At 54.3% G+C, this 23,989-nt stretch overlaps 1 protein-coding gene across 1 annotated transcript; it reads left to right on the top strand.

The window, feature by feature from the left end:
- Nucleotides 1–5,820: 5,820 nt before the first annotated feature.
- Nucleotides 5,821–20,286, top strand: WNT6 (Wnt family member 6). The gene is made up of 4 exons (XM_066280160.1): nt 5,821–6,077; nt 16,765–16,985; nt 17,198–17,532; nt 19,091–20,286. The coding sequence occupies exons 1-4, from the start codon at nt 5,998–6,000 to the stop codon at nt 19,550–19,552; spliced, it is 1,098 nt and encodes a 365-aa protein (XP_066136257.1). The 5' UTR covers nt 5,821–5,997; the 3' UTR covers nt 19,553–20,286.
- Nucleotides 20,287–23,989: the final 3,703 nt, after the last annotated feature.

The raw sequence follows: 23,989 nt of genomic DNA, 5'->3' as shown, positions 1-23,989 counted from the left end.
ACATCACCGTCCATCCTGTTAGGCCAGTTAAAAAACCTCAGAGGCATCGTACCACCTCTCTCTTCCTCACCCCTATTTCCAGCCTCTCCCCAAGCCCACTCGACCCTTCTTCCCCAATACCAGTCAGAACCTTTCGTTTCTTTCCATCTCCTCTGCCACCGACCTGGGCCGAAGCTGCAAGGCCTTTCACCTGGGCCACAAGGGCCTCCCAACTGGCCATTCTGCTTCCACTCTGGCTCCTCTCTAACCTGCCTGCTCTTCACACTGGGGCCAGAGCCATCTCTTCAAAATGTAGAACTGGTCGTGTCACTCACAGTCCCCCAGTGGCTTCCGATTGCTTTTGAAAAACCCTTTGGTCAAGATAATGCAGAAAAGAGCATAGATCAGATGGAAAACCGAAGGGCCTTGAAACCAACTGCCATGAAAGGAGACAGAAAGAACCCTGCTGGCCATACCCCTGAAAATAGAACCGCCTCCTTCCCCCGCTCCCAGAGCAAGGACTGTCCTGACTTCTTGGGAAGCATCAACTTATTTCTGTCATCCAAGCATGCATCTCTAAATACTGTATAGTTCACCATTGGTTGTTGTTTTTTCTAATATCTGTTAGTTCTCCTTTAAACTAGAGGTCCCCCTGCAGCTCTTTTTTCTTCCCTTTTGCAACGCATTTGTCTTGTAGAATTCCCATTGTGTTCAAAATAAGAAAAAATATTCCTTCCACGCCTTTAAGGCTTTACCTGCTCTGATCACCCAAATACCTTCAGCCTCACTCCCCACTGGGCTGCTGTTCACTCTCTTTCCCACTCCGGGCAGACCTTGATTTGTTGCCCACATGCCTTCTCCATATCCCTGCAGGGCTTTTACAAAGGCTGTTCCTTTTGCCTGAAGTGCTCTTCTCTCATTTGTGTCCCCCAGTTAACCCCAACTTAATCCTTATTCAATTTACTGGGGTGACATTGGTCAATAGGATCATACAGATTTCAAGCGTACATTGTTATGACCCACGATCTGTATATTGCACTCATTTTACCCCAGCTTATTGTGGTATCTCAGTTGGAGCACTCCCTTCTCAGGGGGGCCTTCTTAGACTTGGCCAGCCCCCCAGTCAGGGCCTCTCATGGTCCCCTCTCCTCTCCTCCATAATACAGGTCAAGGTTGTGGTTTTCCATTTGTTTATGAGACTATGTGATTAATGACCATCAGTTCCCTGAGGGTAGGGGTTATGTCTGCTTTTGCTCACCATTGTATCTCCACTATCCAGCTGGGTGCTTGGCACATAGTAGGTGTTCGATTAAAAATTTGCTGACTGCTGCCCAGGGAGAGAGAGCCAGCAGACGCCAGCACCATGAGGAGAGAGTCTGGTTCTGGAGACCCGGATTGAGGAGCCCGGGTGTGCTCAGAGATGAAAGCTGACACAGCGGGTGTCAGCTGACATAGCTGGTGTCCTCTGGAAAAGAATGAAGTAATGAGAGGGAGGTAAGGGCTTCTTCCCCAGGACACCCAGGGCCTTCTGCGCACCCCACTGTCCATAAGGCAGTGTCTGGGATGGCTGGAGAGCTCTGGGTCCTCCCACTCCCACTTGAGGCCACTGGGGCTGAGCTAAGTGGAAGCCAGTGTAATGTTCCTCGGCCTTTCCCAGCGCGGTCCTGGTGGGTCAGCAGGCCCTCCCTCACAGCTCCTGCTCCCCCTCCTCCCCGTTCCTCCCCTCTTTGACTGACAGGGCAATAGGAGGGTTGGGGAGGTGGATCGGGTTGAGAGATGTGGAAGATGGGAGGCAGGTGGGCTACAGGAGGAACACCGGGGCTGGAGGTACAGGTTCCTTTCAACACAGGCCCAGTGTAGTCTCAGAGTAAACCTGGCCTGAAAGGCGAGGACAAGCCTGGCTAAAGCTTGGACACTTGTGTTCCCTCCCTCCCAGCTGGGATGGTGTATGCTCATGACTACAGGTGGCCTAGGAAAAGCTGGAGTGGGGGGGGTCTGGAGTACAGCAGGGACAGGAAAGGGACTCCTTCTATCTTTTTCTTTCCTGCCATCTCTCTAGAGAGTTGGCCTTTCCTCTCTTCTCCTGGGACCCAGAGACTCAGGGCCCTTAGGAATTTTTAAGTCCTGTCACCATTCTAAGGAATGAGAATTAGGTCCCATTGCTGGGAAAGGAGGAAGGGAGGGCAGTGGGGAGGGAGGGAGAGAGAGAGGTTATTGGGAGGGGAAGGGTCACAGGCCCAAATTCCTGGGCTCCTGCAGCTTCAGTCATTCTGAGAAACAAAGAAACAGAGAAAGTGATTTAGAGACAGACACAAATAGAGACCCAACTCTGGAGATGGGAGAGACATGAAAAGACACTGAAAGAGAGAGAGAATCCGACAGAGACAGAGGGCTCTGCTTGTGCCTGCAGCGGTTCTGATGTTATCTTTCCCCAGGTGCCTCTCTCCCCTCCGCAGTCCCCAATCTGCCCCCCTTCTCTCCAAACCCACAGCCAGACACCCTGTCCCTCCTCTCCACTTCTCTTCTGCACCACGCGGCCGGCTGGGAAGTGGAGTTCACAGGTTCTTGGGACTTCAGGCAGAGCAGTGGGGGGAGAGTGGAGGGGACCCAGTGCCCAGAGGACAGAGAGGGGGAGTTACAGCGGCACCACTCCGTTCATGCTGCCCGCGTCTGGGCTGCTGTGTTCCCATTCCAGTCTCTTTGACCGTTCCTCCACATGCATGTCTGTGCAGAGGTGGTATGCATGTGTGTGTGCTTGCGTGCTTGTGCACACATGCACATACACACATTCGATCTCTAGGAAGGCAGGCATGAGTCTCATCCCGAGCCAGCCCTTCTGTGTGTCCATCCATGCCTGTGGGTTTTACAGCATTGTCTGGGGGAGGTGGGGCTGGCCTGCGGTTTCTGCGGAGTTACCTGAGAGCCTGTGCCGAGCTGTGTGTGTCGAGGGTGGGAGTGTGTATGTGTGTGCATGCACCTTGATCTGTCTTTGTGTGCCTCTGTCTCTGTCTCTCCCAGTCTCTCTCTGTGGAAAGTCTTCTAAGGTGATAGGTGAATTGAAGTCTCGGTAACTTCTGAACTCATCTCTCTAAAGGTTTGGAAGGTAAAAGGGTAGAAGTCATTGCTCTGATTCTGCCCAGATGCCAGCCAAATCCTGAGGAGGGTGCAGAGAAGGCCGAAAGGAGTGAGCACAGGCAAGGTTTTCCTTGGAACTCAGAACCCTGTGACTGGGGCTTCCAGAGGCCTGTCCATCACAGACAACAGTCCGCACCCCCCTGCCCTAGTACTGCTGTGGGCACCGCTGAGCCAGTTGGTTCTGGAATGGGTCTCTGGGGTGGGAGGAGAGGACAAGGAATTGGGGAGTCCTGGGATGGCCAAATATTCTGCAAGATCTGACCAGAGAGAGTACTGCAGGAGGGGTGGGGCGATCTATGCGTGTTTGTAGGAAAGGTGGGGGTGGGGGCAGAAAGGCTGCCTGCGGGGGAGAAGGCTTCTTGGCAAACGCCCCAGTTTCCTGAGCTGATCCCTGCTCCCTGCCACTGCTCCCAATTCTGTTGTTTCAATAACATCATTTTTATCCACCCCACAGAGAGACCATGTCTTAGAAGGGGGAGGAGAGGGGCAGGGCTAGGGCACGAGGGGGTGGTAATGGAGAGAGGCTGGGGTCTGGAGGCAGCTGGGACCAGATTTGGGGCGCTCCCTCCTCAGGCAGAGGCAGGGCGGTCCCAGAGCCCTGGTCCCCTGATGACAAAGACAAATACATTAAAATTCTTGCCTCTGAGAAGAATGCAGGATAGGGAGAGCATTTCATAATGTGCAATAACAGTAGCAGGGTGGGGGCAGGGGGTTTGGAACCCAGGCAGCGCCTGGGGGGCGGACTGGTCATTGGTCACCTGCAGCCTCGAGGGACCCCCACCCCCGAGTCCTCAACAGTCTGTCCTGAGTGTGTGTCTAACTCGGGCATGTCTTTGAGTGTGTAGTATCCAGAGTTGGCACTGCGTTGTAGAATTAGCAACTGTATGAATTAATAGGAGCAGGGGCTGTGCACAGCATCTGGATGCCTTGAAGGGTTAAAATGGGATGGGCAGCACCTAGGCCATGCCCTCCTCACTAACTCCTTCAGCCACCAGACCCTCCTCCAGGTCCCCTCTTCCTTCTCTGGAGTATCCCAGCCCCTCACCAGAACTCTCTGTACCCAGGAATTAGACCCACACAGCCTGGACACCAGGGCCCTGGGGGGGGGGGGCTCCCAGCACACCCAGAGGCTTCTCTGTGTGCCTAGGCTAACATTGCTCCATTTCTTTTCTCTTCTTTACTTCTCACCCTTCCCTCCCCTTCCCAGATCTGCCTCCTCTTGCCAGGTAGCCACCTATGGTCTTTTGTCACATCCCCTTGGTCCCCAGTCTCATGTTGGCCCACTTGTCTCCACATTCTGGGGTACTCGGAATCTTGCCTTCTTTCTGCTCACCAAGGGCGGTTTTTCTTGGAAGTGGCTTCACCCCTCAAGTTCAGGGGTTCCCCCACTCAAACCACCAGGAGCTTTCCCCTGGGAGCCTGAGGTATCTGCACCTCAGGTTTAAGGTGCTAGATAGGTCCTCCCCACACCAGGACATTCCTAAAGGTTGATGACCACTCTAGACAGATGACAGTGGTTTCGAGACTGGCCTTCCTCTGGAATGTCCCGCACCACCTGTCCCTCAGCACCCCTGGGGCAAGCGGGGCCGGAGGGGAGGGGCAGGGACTGCAGCCGCTGCCAGCCCCGAGGCCGTGATGAATGGAGCTGTCCCTCCTTCCCACGGGGCCTTTGATCTCCCCACGTGGGGAGGGGGCCAGGGGCATCAAAGACATTTTTGTGGCATGAGGGAATCGAATAAATGCCATCTCACCTGCAGCTGGCTCTCCCACCCCTTCTGGCCCCGCCAAGTTGGGGAAGCCACGTGAAGCAGGAACCGCGGATGCGCGAGGCTACGCGAGGTCTGACCCCTCGATCCCTTGCGAGTCTGAAACCTTCGCTCCTTCGCTCGCTGACACGTGTGAGCGCTTGAGCGCGGGCCACCCAGAGGTTCCCCTTGCTGTCTCAACTCCCCTCCGCATCCCCTGCCCCGAACGCGGGCTGGCAGGGGCGGGATGGTCGGGTAGCCAGAGTCGAGGCCTAGGGCTTCCCCCTTGTCTCGAGGAAAGGCTGGAAAGGGGGCACGGCGCGGGGGCGGGGCGCGGTCAGCGGCGACCCCCACCAGAACCCGCCCGTGCGACCCTCCAGTGCGACAGACGCCCCTCCCGGGAGCCCCCAGAGCCCCAGGCGGGCTTCCTCGCCCAGGTCCCGGCTCCAGCGCTGCCCTCCGCGCCGCCCTCCTCGCCCCCCCACCCCCAAACTCCCTCATTCCTGGGAAGTTTTCTCTCTTTACAGTCAACAAACCTGTCAAACGTCTGCCTTCCAGCCCGCCCCCCATTCCTCAGCTCCTCTCCGTCCCCCCGCGCCCCGCTCCACCCCGCCGCCCCGCCCCTTCTCGCCCCGGCTCCACGCGGCGGCGGGGGGCTCCCATTCCGCGGGAGGCGAGGCGAGGGGGCGAGGCGGGCGGGTCCGCCGCCACCAGCGCGCGCGGCCCCGCCCCGGACCCTCGCTCCCGCCCTCCGCCGCGCTCCGCGCCTGCCGCCCCGGGGCTCGAGGCTCCCTCCAGAGAGTCCCGCCGCCTGACTGTCGCAACTGCCACACCAACAACCTCCCTGCCCCCCGCCCCCGCCCCGCTCCCCTCCCACCCCCGCCCCCGGCTCTGATTTCTTCTCCCGAGCGAGCTCGGCAGGAGACACAGGCGCTGGCTGCCCCGTCCGCTCTCCGCCTCCGCCGCGCCCTCCTCTCCCGAGATGGGCCCCCCCGCCGCCGCCGCCGCCGCCGGAGCCATCGCCTCCCGGCCGCAGCCGCCGGAGCCGCACTCGCCCTGAAGCGCGGGCCCCCGAGCGCACCGGCTGGCCCCGCAGCCTCGCCCCCTGCCCGCACCCGAGGGCCGTAGAGCGGTCACGATGCTGCCGCCCGTGCCCTCCCGCCTCGGGCTGCTGCTGCTGCTGCTCCTGTGTCCCGCGCACGTCGGCGGACTGTGGTGGTGAGTGCTGCATCGGGCTGGCCCGGTGCGGCTCCTGACGCTCGAGGGTGGGGACCTCGTGACGGAGTGCTCCGAACCGCGGTCCCGCTGCCTCCTGGCTCTACCTGCGCGCTGGGGCGGTGCGGGGGAGGTGCGTACCGCTCTCCTGCCGGCCTCCACCCGGGGCGCTTCTGAACTGCCACTTAGGCGACTCGAACCTACTCCAGCCCCCGCACGTTCTAGTGTATTTCCTCCTCCTGCGTCCTACATCCCACCTCCCTCCCAGGTTATGCGCTCAACCCAGCTCACCAAGTAATTGTTGGGTGGATAGAAGAGCTACCGGGGAGACCGGGGGAAGACCTGTGGTCAGAGATCCGAAGAGTGTGAGAGGAGGTGGACTGGGTTTGGGGAAAAGGGAGGTACAAGGTAAGAAGTCACAAGCAGGTGGGGTCCAACGGCTGCCTCTCTCCCCCCCACCACTTCGCCCACCAATCCACCAGCTTCCCTCTGGGCTCCTTCAGTGTGGGCGATAGTGGCAAGAAAGGGGGAACTGAGTCAGGACCATGGCTTTCTCTGTTTCTTCCTTCCCGAGCAAAGAAGAGGAGAAAAGGCAGGAAAGGGATCCAGGCGACTGGACCTTGCAGTTATGGGGTCAACGCTAAAGTAAATGAGCAGCTCAGGAGATACTGAGAACCCCGGAGGGTCCGGTGGAATGGAGGTAGGCTTGGCCAGCAGGGGGTCAGGACATCTTTGCGGAACTGGCCCTAGCTAGAGCAGACGCGTAGGCAGCGAAGGTTGAAGGAACTTTGAGTCTTGGTGGCTGGGGCACGGACCGGGAAGGTGCGTGCAGGGTCGGGACCGCTCAGATATCTAGATCCCGCGGACTTTTTTTTCCTTCGCAGCCTCCAGGGCAGCAAAGAACCTCCCGGAATAGCTTCAGTGTTTAGAGAGGAGGGACTTGGACAATATCACTAATACACCAGCCAATCCTAAGGAAGCCTGGTATTGATCATTTGCATATCGCCATGTCATTGGCTGGATATTCTGCACTTCACTCCTCTCTCACCCCGGGATTTGGAAGGAGGGGTGGAGCAGGCAGATCAGTGTCTTCTTGGGAGATAGAGAGGATGATGCCCACACAGGGAGCCGCTGGCCGAGATCCTTCTTCCGTGATGCGGGAGAGCGTCCCTTGGGGGTGTCAGTAAGGGGGCGGCAGATCGAGGACGACACAGGTCCTTACTAGGCAACATGCGTCCTTTGATACTGGTTTAGCAAAGAAGTAGAAGCTTTGAAACAGACCTGAGATCTAATCTCCCCCACTTAAGTCTGTGACCTTGGGCAAGTCACTTTTTTTTTCTGCACCCCAACTCTCAACTGTAAAATAGGGAAACAATCCCCCCTACCTAGAAAGCTCGCCAGGAGCATTAGGCGGGATGATTTACAAAATGACATTGAGAGGTACTCCTTAAATGTAAGTTCCCTCCTCCACACCCTAGATTCTGCTGGCCAGAGACCTCATGGGTGTCAAGGGGGATTCATTTAAGTTTAAAACTCAAGGTCCCAAACAAAACTTTGGAAAGAAATTTCTCTCTTGCTTCTCAAACAACTTTCCTAACTACGCTTTCTCAAGATATGGGGACAGGGGTTTCTCCCTGCTACTTTATTGCCTTCCCTTCCTTCCCTCGTCATTTGTTCAAATTGTTCATTTCCTTCCTGTTAAAATGACACTTCCTCCATGAAGCTGTCGCTGTCTTCCTTCCCTTGCCTTCTCTGTACTCCTAGTGCCAGTTACTGCATTTTGACAACCATCTCTTCTGGCATCTCTCCTCCTCGGTCCTGGCAGGCAGAGCCTAGGCCTTTGGGGTCCTGGAGACTGAAGGTGCTGAGGTCAGCTTTCTGGAGTGTTGCTGAATTGGTTGATTCACCTTTCTGGGATTTGTATCTGTGGGGTTCCTTTGTTCAGGAGGGGCTGCTGGGTGAGAGCCAAACCAGAGGGAGGGAGACCTGGTCCCTTGGAGACTGACCCTGAAGCAGGGAAGCAAGGAGAGGGGGAGGAGGTGAGGAGGGCAGGTGTGGGAGAACACAGAAGCCTTCATGGCCACAGCTGCAGGGCGAGCAGGGTGAAGAGTGAGGAGCTGGGGTGATAAGGTGTCCAGAGACTGCCTCGCTCGATGCTTCTCAGAAAGAACCTGCCTCTCCCGCCTGTCTTGGCCCCCTCACTCTCCTCAGTCTTTTTCTGATACTTCATTTCTTTGGTCTGAGCCCAGATTCCCTTTCTCAGGATCTTTGACTCTGGCTTGCTTACACTCCTGTCCTCACCACACCCCATCGTTGCCCTCAAAGATCAAGACTGGGTTGGTGGACCAGACCCAGCATCCCTGGTGGTCTGAGGCTCCTGCCACACGTACCCCCCCCCCCCACACACACCCCCTGGCTGCAGGTTCACTTTGGCTAGGAGCTTTTTCAGCCCAGGAACTCCCAGGCTGTTCCCTGATGTCTAGGACCTGCTTGCTGGCCCTCTTCTCCCTGCTTCTCAGAGGATGCTGACCAGGTTAGGGCTCCAGTGGAGGAGTGGAAAGCAACTGGGCCTGCAGCAGCCCCCTGCAGTCCACTCTGACATTCTGGCAGCAGCAGCCAGACTGGGAGCAGAGAGGAACCCAGGCGCTCTGACTGGCAGGGCTGTCCTGACGAGGAAAGGAGGGTCCCAGAGGGGAGTGGCCCAGGCCCTGGAGTAGGCTGAGGGACCTGGCTCCAGTTTCCAGAGGGTTCCCTCGCAGGGCTCCCCCACCTCCTTCCTCCCTGATGCAGTTTATACTTTCTAAACTGCCCTAGCCTCTCTGTCTCTCTCACATCTGTAACTTTATCTTTGCGAATTGCAGAACCCCAGATTCCAGGATACTGGCCAGGTTGTCTTGAGGCCATCGTGTCTTAGCCAATGCTCTGGCCCTGACAGATCCCATCTTGAGAATGAAGCGCGCGCGCGCGCGCACACACACACACACACACAGAGAGAGAGAGAGAGAGAGACAGAGACAGAGACAGAGACAGAGAGAGAGGCTGTGGTTTCCTAGTCACCGGCTCCCTACTACCTGCTCCTTGCCTCCCTCCAGAAAGTTCTTCTTTTTCTTTATTTATTGATTTTTAGAGAGAAGAGAGAGAAAGATGAGGGGGAGGAGCAGGAATCATCACCTTGTAGTTGCTTCTCATATGTGCTTTGACCAGGCAAGCCCAGGGTTTCGAACTGGCAACCTCAGCATTCCAGGTCAACACTTTATCCCCTGCGCCACCACAGGTCAGGCCAGAAAGTTCTTGATGTCTGGCTTATCTTTATTTATAACTTCAATTAGTGGATGTAGAAAATAACTCACTTTCACAGAATAGCCAAATCGATCTCCCTTCTTCTTTCTTCCTCTTTCCTCTTTCTGTTTATGTTTCCTATGAAAGAAACTAACCCTCCCCTTGTTCCACTGGGGAAAACACCACCCAATCTCACTCCCTCCCCCATCTCATCTTGCTTTTTAACACCCCCCCCCCCTTATAGAAACAGGAACCACAGACTTAGGATAGGCTCATCTCTGACCCCACAGGGAGGCAGGGAAAGGGCCAGCCTTCTTCCTGCAACCCTGGTTTTCTAGCTGTGATCCCCACCCCGGGCTGGGCCTAGCTACCCTCTCCCATCCCATCTTCAGCCGGGGGCCCCTTACTCTTTGTGGGCAGTCCAGTTGCTGCTCCCTGCCAGGCTCAGAGTGGGGTGGGGCTGGGGGTGGGTGGGAGGGGTGGTCATCCAGTCCCACCCTCTAGGCCTCCCGCCTTGGCAGCTTCCCTGGAGAAAGACAATGGGGCTGTGAGCAGAAAAGGGCAGGGGCAGAAGGAGGCTGGCGCGATCTAGGCTAGAGCATGCCCTGGGCCCACCAGAGTCCTGGCACTGCGACACTTCCTGGGGGGTGCAACCCCTCAGTGAGAGGCTGGATCACCAGGATGTGTACTTTGGGGAAGAAATGCAGCTGTGGAGGGGACAAGGCGAGGGCGGGGCACCCAGCCAGCCAGCGCTAGAGGCACTTGGGGAACAGAAAGCCTGTTCCTGGGGGCTGGGGCGAATGCCCTCCGGCCGTGCCCTCCTTTGTGCCTGGAGTGGGGTGGGAGGAGAACTTGGGTGCCTCCCTTGGACCCCCTGAGGGAGGGAAAGTTTGCGGGGAGGGTTTTTCCATTTTCCACCTGGCCTTTTTGGTTGGTTCTTCTAGCTCTGAGCTCTCCATTTAATCCAGAAGTCAGAGCAAGAAAGGACTTAGAGGTCATCTGGTCCCATCTTCTCACTTACAGTAAGAGGTCCAGCGAAGTCCAGGGATAGGACGTAGCTCAAGGCCACAGAGATTGTAGGTAGCTGAGGGTTGGTGCCAGCAGTCCACCTCCTGTTGAGGATTTCACCCTGGCTTCCAGGGGGAGGGGAGTCAGGAAAGGGGTACAGAGTACAGAGCCTTCCACAGGCCCCCTTTGGGTGCTCCCCTCCTCAGAATGTGAGAGCCGAAAGCACTGACTGCTTTCAGGGGACCCATAGGAGTTCAACGTGTCTCCTCCTTGGTCTCTCGCAGCCCTGATCAATAGGAAGCCCTCTTGTGTGGTGAAGTCCATCGGGGAAGGGAGGGCCCCTGCCTCTCCCCAGAGGAATGGGCAGGAGAAAAGTGTGAGGCAGTGGGAAGGGCAGTGTCCATGACAAGGCAGAGGGAACCGAATTGTGGGGGGGTGGGCAGGGATGGAGTGGGGTGGCTGGTGGGCGGTGGGGAGGCAGGGGTTAATGGAGCTGGGGCATCACTGGCTTTGATGTGGTGGTTGGGGTGGGAGTAGGGACTGGGGGAGGGGGAGCAGTAATTAGGGAGTTAGACAGAGCAGGACAGGACAGGCGGGCGGGCACAGGCCCGGGCCCAGCCGCCTCCGCAGCAGTCAGGCAACATTTTTCTGCCCCTTCTCCACCACCCACCTCCCCCACCCCCGTGTAGCCCCCACCCACAGCCCCAGGGTTCAGGGCTCCCTCTGCTGGCTCCTGAAGGTGAGGGTCAGATGAGGGACCCTGGGGTGGAAAAACAGAGAGCTGGTTGTGAGACCTTTCAGAGGAGGCAGGGCATCAAAAGACTCTATCTAGGGTCTCCGTGGCCTCAGTAATCCACCCAGGAGTGCTCGCTGGGGCTGGGGGGCGGGGGTCCTGGAGGGTGCTCTAGTCCATGGGCAGGGCTGATGCGGGAGGAGACACACGGATCCTGGCTGAGAAGTTAGAGCAGACAGTTGGAGAAAAGAGAGTTCTCAGGAACCCACAAATGTTGCCTTGACACCTACTGTCTGCCCTGCACTGTGCAGACCAAGAGAGGAGTAAGGGTGTGAATGGGAAGACAAAAACCCCTTGTGGAAGCCCACTCTCTGGACAGGCTCCTTTCATAGTCTACCTGGGAAACGGGCAGGTATTATCAGCTTCCATTTCACAGTTGCAGAAACAGGCTCAGAAGGTTAAGTCTCATCATCTACTCAGCAAATACTAAGTGCCACTTTGACATGCTAAGAATTTGCTCAACATTATAGAATAAGCAAACGGCAGAGCCCAGATCCAAACCCATGTCTGCTGGACCCCCAAATCCCTGAGTGTGCTCTGCTACTGACATTATGGTTCCTCATGAGATCTTTGTCTTTAATGAGTTTTCTACCTAATTGGAGAGATGGACAAGAAAGCATGACAAAATAATTATGCCACTGGCGGGATAACAAGCTCCCCCCCCCCCCCCAGTGAGTGACAGGTAAAATGCTGTAGAGGGGGGAGGGGAGGTCAGTGAGGGCTGGAGCTCAGAGGAGGCACTTAGGGCAGGTGAGCTCTACAGTGAGCTTGGAGAGGTGGAGAGATGCTAGGCAAACGTTTGATGACCTAGGGGTGGGGAATGGGTGGCTCTGAACCCAGAAATGTAGTGGTGTAATCTGGGATGGCTTCAGAGTTAGCCAAGCCTGCTAGGAATGAGGGCTGTGTGGAGCATGGAATGTGAGGTCACCTGATGTCTTCTAATACCTCTGGTGGCCATTTCCCTCTGGCTCTTTGGGTTTGACAATAGTCACCTAAATTTCTTGCAATGGGACTCCTCCACTGGCCAGCATTGGTCAGCTCCCTTCTGAGACTGTTCCCCTCTGTAATGGAGGGTCAGGTCAGCAGAGCTGGACTTCATGACCTCTGGCACTCTCTTGGGCCCTGTGAACTTGGGAATTAGGCCCGAACCCAGAGCTTCCAGGGCAGAATCTACAGAAGTTGCCAGTAGGAACTGGCCAGCTGCTGATGCCACCAGACTCCCTGGGAGGAAGGTTTTGGCACAGGCCAAGCCAGTTAGAATGGCTAACCCCAGGCTTGTCCCTTCTTGTCTGCATACTGATTTCTTTTAGGGCTAGCCTCATTGTTCCTATGCCCAGAATGTCTATTTGATTAGGATCTCAGACCCTACATATTCTGTATTACACCACCACTGTGCTCCAGTCCCCAAAACACGCAGATGTTCCCAAATGGGCACAACTTTTGTGGGCTGATCCCAGGACAATGCTGACTCAGAGGCACCGATAGCAGGGTCCATTCCCTAAGGAAGCAGAAGGGAAGGAAGGAGGGTAAAGGAAGAGGGGAGATGAGAGAGTTCTTTCTTTTTTTTTTTTAAGGTGTTTTTTTTTTAAAGATATTTATTTATTTATTTATTTACAGAGACAGAGAGAGAGAGTCAGAGAGAGGGATAGACAGGAACGGAGAGAGAGGAGAAGCATCAATCATCAGTTTTTCCTTGCGACTCCTTAGTTCATTGATTGCTTTCTCATATGTGCCTTGACCACGGGCCTTCAGCAGACCGAGTAACCCCTTGCTCGAGTCAGCGACCTTGGGTCCAAGCTGGTGAGCTTTTGTTCAAACCAGATGAGCCCACGCTCAAGCTGGCGACCTCGGGGTCTCGAACCTGGGTCCTTTGCATCCCAGTCCGACGCTCTATCCACTGCGCCACCACCTGGTTAGGCGAGAGAGTTATTTCTTGATGTGGAGTCATGTGTTCAAGTTAGACGGGGTGTGTGGGCCTTCCATGCTAACTCCGGGTTTTGAAGCCCGTGGAGGGAACTGACTTACCTGGAGTGGCTCAGCTCACCCAGAGCCGACAGAGACCAGGGTACTGAAGTGAGGCTCAGTGTTTTGCCCAGTGCTCCTCTGACACTCATTTTCTGGAGGTCCCTTTCCTGTGACTTGAGGATAGGAGTGAGGACAGGAGGGCAGAGAACAAACTGGTCCCTTGGGACTCTGGCTGCTCTGACTGCCCATCTCCCTTCTCTTGCCCAGCTTGTAAACAAGTCTGGTTCCCAGGCAGCCAGGACTCCTCCGGACTGCTCTATCTCTAGTCCCTGGGAAGCAGATAAGGTCAAGAGATTTTTGCCCTTCTCCTTGCTGTCCTAGGGCAGGAGGAGGGAGAGGAGAGGAATGGAGGCAGAGTAACCTTGGGAAGATAAGGTCAGTCAACCTTGGGAAAATAGGGAGTTAGCCGAAGGCAGGGTTGGGGCGGGGGCTGGGGAACGTGGTAGCCTCGGGAGGGGCGTTGGAGGATGCAGAGTCCCAGACTTCCAGGTGGAGTCCTGACATGCAGGTGGCAGGAGAGGGTCTACACCGCCTGGGGAGGCCTGCGTCCCTGCCTCCAAATCCAGTGGAGAAATAAAATGTATATGGAAACGAATTAGGAGTCATGAAATGACCTCTGGACAGAGGCTAGATTCAAGTGAGGACCTTTTCTCTGGATGGCTCATTTATTCATTCAAAAACATGTATTAAATGGTATTCATTGCAGTAGTATAGTAATTGTTCATAATATGCAAATTTTTCATTAAAATTGAGGGGAAATATGAATGAAGTACCTAAAAACCTGCCTAGGAGGCAAAAGAAGATGACGATTCTATCTCTCAAGGAGCTTGTAGTCTTACTACTGACCCTGTATGACTATGCTGGATTTTGCCTCAAATTCTTTTTGTAATGAGGTGAATAGGTGGATAGAAGAGGGAATAGATAGATACCAACTATCGAAGGTCACTGGGCCACTGGGAGCCAGCTTGACTGCCTTGTCCTGGCCTACTTCCCACTGCTCCACCCATCACTTCTCTAGGGTTGGGAAAGGTTATGCTAGACCTTGCCTGACTACCGTTGGAAAGTAGTGATGGGCAGGTCCTAAGCATGGAGGAGGGAAGGTCGGGACCAGCAATTTCCCATCTTTTCATCTCATGGCTCACAAAAACTAATTATTAAAATTTTGCAGCACATCAAAAAATATTTTTTTTGTGACCTGAAAAAAAATAGGTATAAGTTTTTATTCATTCACATTAGACAGCTATTGTATTTAAAGATTTTTAATTTTTAAAAATTTTTAAAATTTTTCTGAAGTGAGACGTGGGGAGGCAGAGAGACAGACTCCCACATGCACCCAACTGGGATCCCCCTGGCAAGCCCACCAGGGGGCGATGCTCTGCCCATCTGGGGTGTTGCTCTGTTGCAGCCAGAGCCATTCTAATGCTTAAGGGGGAAGCCATGGAGCCGTCCTCAGCGCCTGGGCCACTTTGCTCCAATGGAGCCTTGGCTGTGGGAGGGGAAGAGAGAGATAGAGAGAAAGGAGAGGGGGAAAGGTAGAGAAGCAGATGAGTGCTTCTCCTGTGTGCCCTGGCCGGGAATCGAACCCGGGACTTCCACACGCCAGGCCGATGCTCCACTACTGAGCCAGCCGGCCAGGGCACAGCTACTGTCTTATTGGCTATTATCAGCTTTCTATTTCATAATCTGAGAAAAAAGAGGTCAGTTCCCCTGACTAGTCAGGTATTGATTTCTTTTTTGAGAGAGAGATTGAGAGCGATAGAGAGTGATAGAGAGAGAGAGAGATAGGAGAAAGAAAGATAGGAAGGGGGAGAGAGATGAGAAGCATCAACTCATGGTTGCATCATTTTAGTTATTCACTGATTGCTTCTCATATGTGCTTTGACTCTAGTCAAGCCAGTGACCCCTTGCTTAAGCCAGTGACCTTTGGGCTCAAGCCAGTGACCTTGGGGTTTCCAACTGGGGCCCTCAGTGTCCTAAGTGGACACTCTATCCACTGCATCACCACCACTTAGGTATTGAATGTTTTAAAATTCTTACAGCATACCAGTTGAAAAATCACTGGTTTGGACTATATAAGTCTCTCCACTGAAGAAAGGACATTGGTTCCTGGACTACTTGTATAGGGATGATGACAATGCCCTGTAGGGTGGTGGCGGTGGTGGTGGTGCTGGTGGTGTGTTTCAAGAGACCTGAGCTTACACATCGGCAACCACCTCGCTCATCAGTGTTAAGTTTTGTCTTAAGATCTAAATTCCTCTTGCTGCAATGAGAAGCCCAGTACTTCTCATTCTGGTGCGGCCAGAACACGCCTCAGAAGCCTGTAGTTGTGGAGTAGATGGGGACAGTGGGAGTAGACGTGTGCTAGAGCGAAACTGAAGAGAGGCCACCTTGACCTTTGGTACCTGTCTACAACCATTTTCCTCTACCTTTCGTCCTCTGTCTCCTGGGGCCACTTCTCTGCCCCGCCCAGAGTCTTTTACCGCCTTTGGCTGAAGGGTTTCTGAGTGATCTCAAATGAGCCTCAGCTCCCATGTGCTCAACCCACTCATTCCTACAAGACGGATCCCAGTTAAGCATTGAAATAAGAGCAATCAGATGAAAGCCCTTCCACCCAAGTGTGAACACCCAGTCAAATCAACCTTCAGGGGCAGGTATATGGAAACCAAAAGGTACCTCTTCTGTCAGGATGAAGGCTGGGAATAGAGGGATTGCTGAAAGCGTAGGAACTTCCCGTGAAGTCTTTACCCACCCGGTCAGTGTCTTCTGCTCCAATCAGTTACATCAACCCAGGGCCCAGAGCTTGGCTTGCTGTCATCTGCTCTGAAAGGCCACCGTTCCTGGAGCAGGTGAAGGGTCACTGTTACCTGCTTCACGGTGCTTCAGAGACTCAGTCCCTAGCTCCTTCCTCCAGTCCCCCGGTTTGGGGAAATAGAGGGTACCTGGGTGAGAGGGCCCACCTTAGAAATCAAACCCCATCCTTCCCATTTTCCAGAAGGAGAAACTTGGGCTAGAGAGGGAGCGTGACTTTCCTTGGAGGCTACATTCCCCAGCCCTTCTAACATCGGATGGCTTTCTAAATCCTCCGGAATTGCCCATGTTTTGTTTTGTTTTTTAGCACCAGCGCCATTCAGCTGACACATACCAAGCTTGTGGTCCTCTAAGACCAGATCTTTTTCTTTAGTATCTATACATCATTTATTTTCTTTTCCAGCCTTCTTCATCTTCCTTCTGTTAATTTGTTCCTTGTCTCCCTGTTGGGTGAGGCCTGTTGAATATTAGTCTTGGCCTACCTGGTGTCAGCTGCCTTCACCTGAGTCAAAATCATATAAGGACTTATTAATGAAGATGTGCACAGAAGGATAAGACCGACTCCTTGCTCTATGATTTCAGTCTAGAACCTAGTTAGAAGGGAACAGAGACGTGGATGGAATGGTAAGAGAAACAATAGGAGAATCTCAATCTTAGTTGGTGGTGGGGGGAGGCATATTCAAGCTCCTGGTTGAGGACGGAGTGGGTCTGGTCTCCTTCTTTGTTACCCTCAACCTTTCGAGTCACAGCCCTGACCTGCTGTGTTTTGCTTCCCAGGGCGGTGGGCAGTCCCCTGGTCATGGACCCCACCAGTATCTGCAGAAAGGCACGGAGGCTGGCAGGGCGGCAGGCGGAGCTGTGCCAGGAAGAGCCGGAAGTGGTGGCTGAGCTTGCACGGGGCGCCCGGCTCGGGGTTCGCGAGTGCCAATTCCAGTTCCGTTTCCGCCGCTGGAACTGCTCCAGCCACAGCAAGGCCTTTGGACGCATTCTGCAGCAGGGTCAGTGTGCGGAGGAGACCGGGGAGCCCAGAGGAGAGGGTGGAGGTCTGGGGAGGCCGCCCAGCCCCACCTCGCCCATGGATAATTGGGCACTCTGCCCTGACCCTGTCTCCCAGCCCCACCCAGCGCCACCCCTCACTGCCCCGCCCACCGCAGTCCCCCAGGACTCAGCTCTGGTACCACGGGCTGACTGCCTCTCCTTGTCCCCACAGACATCCGGGAGACTGCCTTTGTCTTTGCCATCACAGCTGCAGGTGCCAGCCACGCAGTCACGCAGGCCTGCTCCATGGGCGAGCTGCTGCAGTGTGGCTGCCAGGCGCCCCGCAGGAGGGCCCCACAGCGACCCCACGGCCTGCCAGGCACCCTTGGGCCCCCGGGCCTTGTGGGCTCCCCAGAAGGCAGCGCTGCCTGGGAGTGGGGAGGCTGCGGTGACGATGTGGACTTCGGGGATGAGAAGTCCAGGCTTTTCATGGATGCGCGGCACAAGCGGGGAGGTGGAGACATCCGAGCCTTGGTGCAACTGCACAACAATGAGGCCGGCCGGCTGGTGAGTGTGGGCGGGGCTGTGTGACAGTGTGTGTCAGCGGATGCAGGACTGTTGTGTGAATGGGCCAGTGTGGGAGAGTGTGGTGTATACAGAGAGGCACATTTGTGGAAGTGTGTGAGGAAATGGTGGGAGAGGGTGCGTGTGAAAGACTGTGAATCTATATGGGAGCCAGCATGGCGGTGGGGGAGCACTCAGGGCGATGGGCTGGGGGCCTGAACGGGAGTGTGGCAGTACGGTGGCCAGCCGAGAGGATGGAGCCACTCCGGGGTCTGGATGGGCCTAGGGCAGGGTAGGGAGAGGGCACCCAGGGAAGAGAACTCAGATGGCGCTTTTAGGGACCCCATTAGAGTGGATACCTCTGAGACAGTACAGGTGGGATAGAGCTTGGGGTGGGTAGAGATGTAGCTGCCAGGGCAGGAACAGAGGCTGGAAACAAAGGGCACGGATGAGAGGAAGACCAGGAGCTGGGGCAGAGTTCTGGATCTTCAGGCAGGGGAGCCAGGAGATGTGCAGGAGGCCTGGAAAAGGGGCAGAAAAGGCCCACAGGACAGTGGGCTTGGGAGGGATCGAAGGACAAGGAGTGGATCTGGTGGAGGCCGGAGGGGATCAGGCAGAGGCCAGGAAAGCTGTGCCTGAGTCTGGGCTCTTGTCAGCTGGCTGCCCGGCAGCCCCAGCCCAGGCCCCGCCCGGATCCCTGGCACCCTCTCCCCTTCCCTCTGCAATGAGAAGGCCCCGACAGCTCTTGTTTAGGGACAAGAAAGCTGTCTTGGTCAGATGTTTCCAGGGGAAAAGAGAGCCTGGGAGGGGGGCGGGGACACAAATGTCTGTAGATCAGATTGGCCCCGGGACTCTGAGCTTCCAGAGATGATTTTCCTGGGTCATTTGACCTCGTAAATCTCTAGTGGGGTTGTGACTCTTAGACACAAATAGCAAATAAAAGGCAGGGCTCCTGGGGTCCAGTTCTCATGAACGTATCCATACTATGGCTCAGTTCTAGGGTGCTCTAGGGGCACCTCCCCACACCTCCACCCCCCTCACACACATCCTGTGTCCTCTAAGGTTTGGGCCTGAGGCACTGGGCAGGGGGGTAAGAGGGGACCCAGAGAGGAGTGTCTTGACAGGCCCACATACCTGTCAGAGAGGGCTGGGGAGGGTAGTGGAGACAGACGCCCAGGGAGTGGACTCTGCGTCTCTCCTCAGCCACGCCTGGGGTGAGGGTTGGCAGGAGGGAGAAGGTGCGACAGCTCCCACCGCCCCCTCTCCTCCGGGGAGAATCTCACTCCTGCTGTTCCTTCTACTTCCTCATTGTTCCCAGGCTTTGGATCCTGAACCTCTGTGCTACATGCTGTCCCCTGCTCTCAACTTCTCCTACTTTTCCATCCTTGTTATTGTCCCCTTCTTCTCTGGGCTGTTGCTTTCTTGTTATTTATTTTTGTCTGCTCTTTTCTCTCTTCTGTCCTCTCCCCATCTCTTATTTTCTGTCTGTCGGTCCTCTGGGTCTTTCAGCGCCCCGCGCCCCACATCTGTCTCCATCTGCCTGCTTCTCTGCTCCCCTCAGGCCGTGCGGAGTCACACGCGCACCGAGTGCAAGTGCCACGGGCTGTCGGGCTCGTGCGCTCTGCGCACCTGCTGGCAGAAACTACCCCCGTTCCGCGAGGTGGGAGCGGAGCTGCTCGAGCGATTCCACGGTGCCTCGCGTGTCATGGGCACCAACGATGGCAAGGCTCTGCTGCCCGCGGTCCGAAGTCTCAAGCCGCCCAGCCGCGCTGACCTCCTCTACGTCGCGGACTCGCCCGACTTCTGCGCCCCGAACCGGCGCACAGGCTCTCCTGGCACGCGTGGCCGTGCCTGCAACAGTAGTGCCCTGGACCTCAGCGGCTGCGACCTGCTGTGCTGCGGCCGCGGGCACCGCCAGGAGAGCGTGCAGCTGGAGGAGAACTGCCTGTGCCGCTTCCACTGGTGCTGCGTAGTGCAGTGCCACCAATGCCTCGTGCGCAAGGAGCTCAGCCTTTGCCTCTGACCGCCGGCTGCATTCCAGACTGCGCGCACAGCCGCCTCTCGGTACTTGTGTAACCTCTGGGCTCCAGCAGGGGGCGCTTCCCTGGCCCCGCTTATTCTTGCAAAGTCCATCTCCCCGGCCTCTGGAAACTGAGGTGGTGAAGCTGAAGATATGCGTGCCCAGAAAGGCCCAGGGCATCGGAGGGGCCCCCAAGAGGCGCTTTAGCGGGTACTGGGGAGAGACTATACGCTTTAGGGAGTTCTATCTTCTTGGTCCCCAGTTGGAAACCAAAGAGCCCTTCCTAGACCTCTGGATGCAGGGCTCCTCAGGACTGCTGGCCTTGGGTTGGGTGGGTGAGATTAGTATCAATAAAGCTATTTAAACCAATAGAACTGGGCCCACGGTTTGGGAGGGGGGATGGTCTCTTGCGGGTTGTCATGGAGCCAGGCTCTGGAAGGAGTGTCTAAAGGGAGATGGTTTTGATAGAACTAGCAATTCAGAGCTCCTCCCCTGGGTCCCTATCTTCCCCCATGGGACTGGGCTCCGCTGGCAATCTTGGTGAAGAGTGCCAGATCTCCCCTTGGCATTCTTCTTGCTCACTCTTGTCACACAGCTAGGGCCTGGATACAAGCTGGGGAAGAGACAGCAACCCCTCTTTAAAGAAGCACACTCCTGAGAAGGTCTGGGGACAGCGACCAGCGGCCTCTGCTGTGCACTTGGCTCTCAGTCAGCCCACACCAGAGCTCTAGGGGCGAGTGACATCTCATCTTCCCTCTGTTTCTGTGATCCTGGGGGATTTGTGGGTAGACTCTTAGGGCCACCCAAGCCCATAGGATTAAAGCACTTTATGAACTGCAGAATGTGATGAAATATGTTATTAGTAACATCAGACTTAACATTGAAACTAACTTCACCCCTATTAACGATGAAAAGACTGCTCAGAACAACATTTCTAATTATACTTAGAGGGAGATGAAGAAAAGTTGTCCCAAGATTTCTCCTGGCACCCAGCTACATTTCCTTCCTTCTAGTTCTTTCTTGGGAAACCTGATGGTGAGTGTGGAGGGAAGAGGGGAAGAGTTTGAGGATATGGGTTCTTCACAGCTGAACCTCCTGTTCCCCATTTTCCTCCAGAGAGAACGGAGAAGGCATAGCCAAATGGCTGGGATTCAAAGCCCCCAATTTTCTCATAGTCCAAATACTCTAGATAACCTATCAAGGTATGTAGGGCAAAGCAAGAGCTTTGGGTCTGAAGCTGCTGCTGCTGCTGCTGCTGCTGCTGCTTAGAAGTTTACAGTATAGATCAGGGGTCCTCAAACTACGGCCCGTGGGCCACATGAGGCCCCCTGAGGCCATTTATCCGGCCCCCACTGCACCTCCGATAGGGACACCTCTTTCATTGGTGGTCAGTGAGAGGAGCACAGGATCCATCCTCATCCTGTGCTCCGGGAGTACTGTATGTGGCGGCGCCACAAAGCGCAGCATGGCTCACGTACAGTACTACTTCCGGTGACGTGGGATGCACGCATCACGGCTCCGGAAGCGCGTCATATCACCTGTTACGGCTAGCAGTGACAAATATGGAACCGGACATTGACCATCTCATTAGCCAAAAGCAGGCCCATAGTTCCCATTGAAATACTGGTCAGTTTGTTGATTTAAATTTACTTGTTCTTTATTTTAAATATTATATTTGTTCCCATTTTTTTTACTTTAAAATAAGATATGTGCAGTGTGCGTAGGGATTTGTTCACAGTTTTTTTTATAGTCCGGCCCTCCAACGGTCTGAGGGACAGTGAACTGGCCCCCTATGTAAAAAGTTTGGGGACCCCTGGTATAGATCATGTGAGTCTCAGTTTCTTTACCCATATAATGGGAATATCATCCTGTTTCAGTTATCTATTGGAGCATAGCTAACAATCCCAATGTAATTACTCACAATCCTCTTGGTCAGGAATTTGTCAAAACTCAACTTGGTGGTTCTGCTCCTATGGCAGAACTATTGGTTGTCATCCTTCACTTGGCTGTGCTCCACAGGGGGCTGGACTAGGCTGGACAGTCCAAGAGGCTTCACTCATATATGTCTAGTGCTTCAGAGCTTCTCCAGTGGCCTCCTTCTTGCCATGTGGTTAGCTTGGGCTTCCTCATAGCATGATGGCTTCGGTGCAGTTGGACTTCTTACATAGGCTGGCTTTTGAAATAGACTGTGCCAAGCTGGGAGGCAGAAGCTGCCAGTCTCTTCTTTATTTCCAGCCTTGGACCTTGCAAAGCATTGCTGTTGCTCTCTGTTGGTTGACACAAGTCACAGAACCAGCGAAAATTCAAAGGAAGGGGAAATAGACCACTTCTCAATGGGGGAGCAGCAAAGAATTTGCAACTATCGTAATCCATCTTGTGTGTTCATAGAATTGGGGGACGGATATTTTTGAACTATGAAAAGCACTCAGCACAGCATTGACACAATAATTTCTACCAAATTTATGCTTAATAAAATGTAGTTACTGGCCCTGGCCGGTTGGCTCAGTGGACAGAGTGTCAGCCTGGCATATGGATGTGCCCAGTTCGATTCCGAATCAAGGCACACACATGAGAAGTGACCATTTGTTTCTCTCTCTCTCCCCCTCCCCCAGCCCTTCTTTCTCTCTTATCCTCTCACAGTCAGTGGCTTGATTGGTTCAAGCACTGGCCGTGGGCACTGAGGATAGCTCAGCTGGTCTGAGCATCAGCCTCAGGCACTAAGGATATCTCAGCTGATTCGATCATCATCGGCCCCAGATGGGATTTGCCCAGTGGATCCTGGTTGGGGCACATGTGGGAGTCTGTTTCACTATCTCTCCTCCTCTCACCTAAAAAATAATATATATATATTATATATATAATAATATATATATATATGGTTACTGTGAGAATGGCGCTAGAAAGCTGATGTTTTTGCAGGTATTGAGCAGGCCCTGATTGTAAATAAAGATACTCAACTCAAACTAGCTTGGTGCTTGGTCCAAAGAAAATTAATTGTAGGTTTTATACCTGGGAAGTCCAGGGAAAAGACTGAATTTAAGCACAGCGAAAGCCAGGAGCCCAAAGAATGTCCTAAGTTTTCCCACCCCCACCCCCATATCTATTGTTTCTGCTTATCTCTGACTCTTTTCATGCCTTCCTCATTCTCTCCTGCTACAGACAGACTTTCTCTGTGCCTACATTCTTAAAGCTGGTGATTTAAAAAAGAATGACTTGCCCAGCAGAAGTTCTGAGGAAGACTCTGATTGGCTCAGCGTGGGTTATCTGCCTATTCCTGAACCAATAACAGTATCCAGAGAAATGTGCTACTATGACTGGGATTGGCAGCCCCCTTAAGATCACAGGAAATTGGGGTCCAGGAGGACAGCAGAGTTCTTGAAATGAAACAGAAGGAAGGGGAACTTATCCGGGATGTGACAGTCTCTAACCATGGCTTCCAGTGCATCTGTCCTCCCTCCGCAATGCCTTTCCACCCATGTCTATGACCTATCCTGGTTCAGCCCTCAAGGATAATGTCAGGGCCCCAGAGGGGGCACATATGGGGAGGGAAGGCTCTCAGGCTTCAGGGAAGTGTCATGGAGAATTTGGACTCAGAACTTCTTGACCAATAGGCTTGGATAACTTGCCAAAGGAAGAGAGTGGAACCTGGCATTGTGGGCCTCATGGAGGGGAAATGAAGCTCTTTATAGATAGGGTTTATATTCACAACTCTGCCTTCCCTAGAGCTCTGCAATTGGTGTTAAAAATAATCTCCTGTACTTCTCTCAGAGACCACCAGAGGGTGCACAGAGCCCAGCTTCCCTGTTAAAAGGGACCAACAGACAGAACTTGCAGGACATTTGGGGAACTCAGAGCCGTAGGCAGGAGCGGGTAGGATGAAAGGAAGCAAGGCTACCCACAGACAGCGTGGGTCAAGCTGCTAGGGTTCCGGACTGTCAAGATGCCTGCCTACTGGCTTTACTTCTAGGTCCTAGGGGAGAGGAGGGGAGGGGCAGGGTGTGGAGTGGGTGATACTGAACATTCTTCTCCATGATGTCAGAGAGGGAAATTGAGGCCATTGCATAAACTAATACGAACCAAAGCAGGTTAAAAGGAATTCAGAGGAAGTAGCATGATACAGTGAAAAAAGGTCTGGTTTGCTAGCTCGGCCTTGACCAAGTCAGTTCATCTCTCTGTGCTTGTTTTTCCATCATGAATGAAGATGCCAGGTAGCTTGTTAGTACAATGTAAGAGCACACCACAGTCTTTAACTGCTAGTCACATGTTAGTGGTCCATCTTCTGTGACCAAGCCCAGCAGGAGTCTGGGAACTGCCATCTGTGAAGGGAAAGAGTAACGGGCCAAGAGGCACCATTTTGACCATTGTCCTGGACCTCTTTAAGCTCAGAGATGGCTCTGAGAGATGGCTCTGAGAGATGGCTCTGTGCTCTTGCACTGCCGC

The sequence above is a fragment of the Saccopteryx bilineata genome, chromosome 5 (genome assembly GCF_036850765.1).
Source record: "Saccopteryx bilineata isolate mSacBil1 chromosome 5, mSacBil1_pri_phased_curated, whole genome shotgun sequence".
Lineage (NCBI taxonomy): Eukaryota > Metazoa > Chordata > Mammalia > Chiroptera > Emballonuridae > Saccopteryx > Saccopteryx bilineata.
Note: the sequence above shows the minus strand (reverse complement) of the source record. Positions and strands in the feature narration are given on the sequence as shown.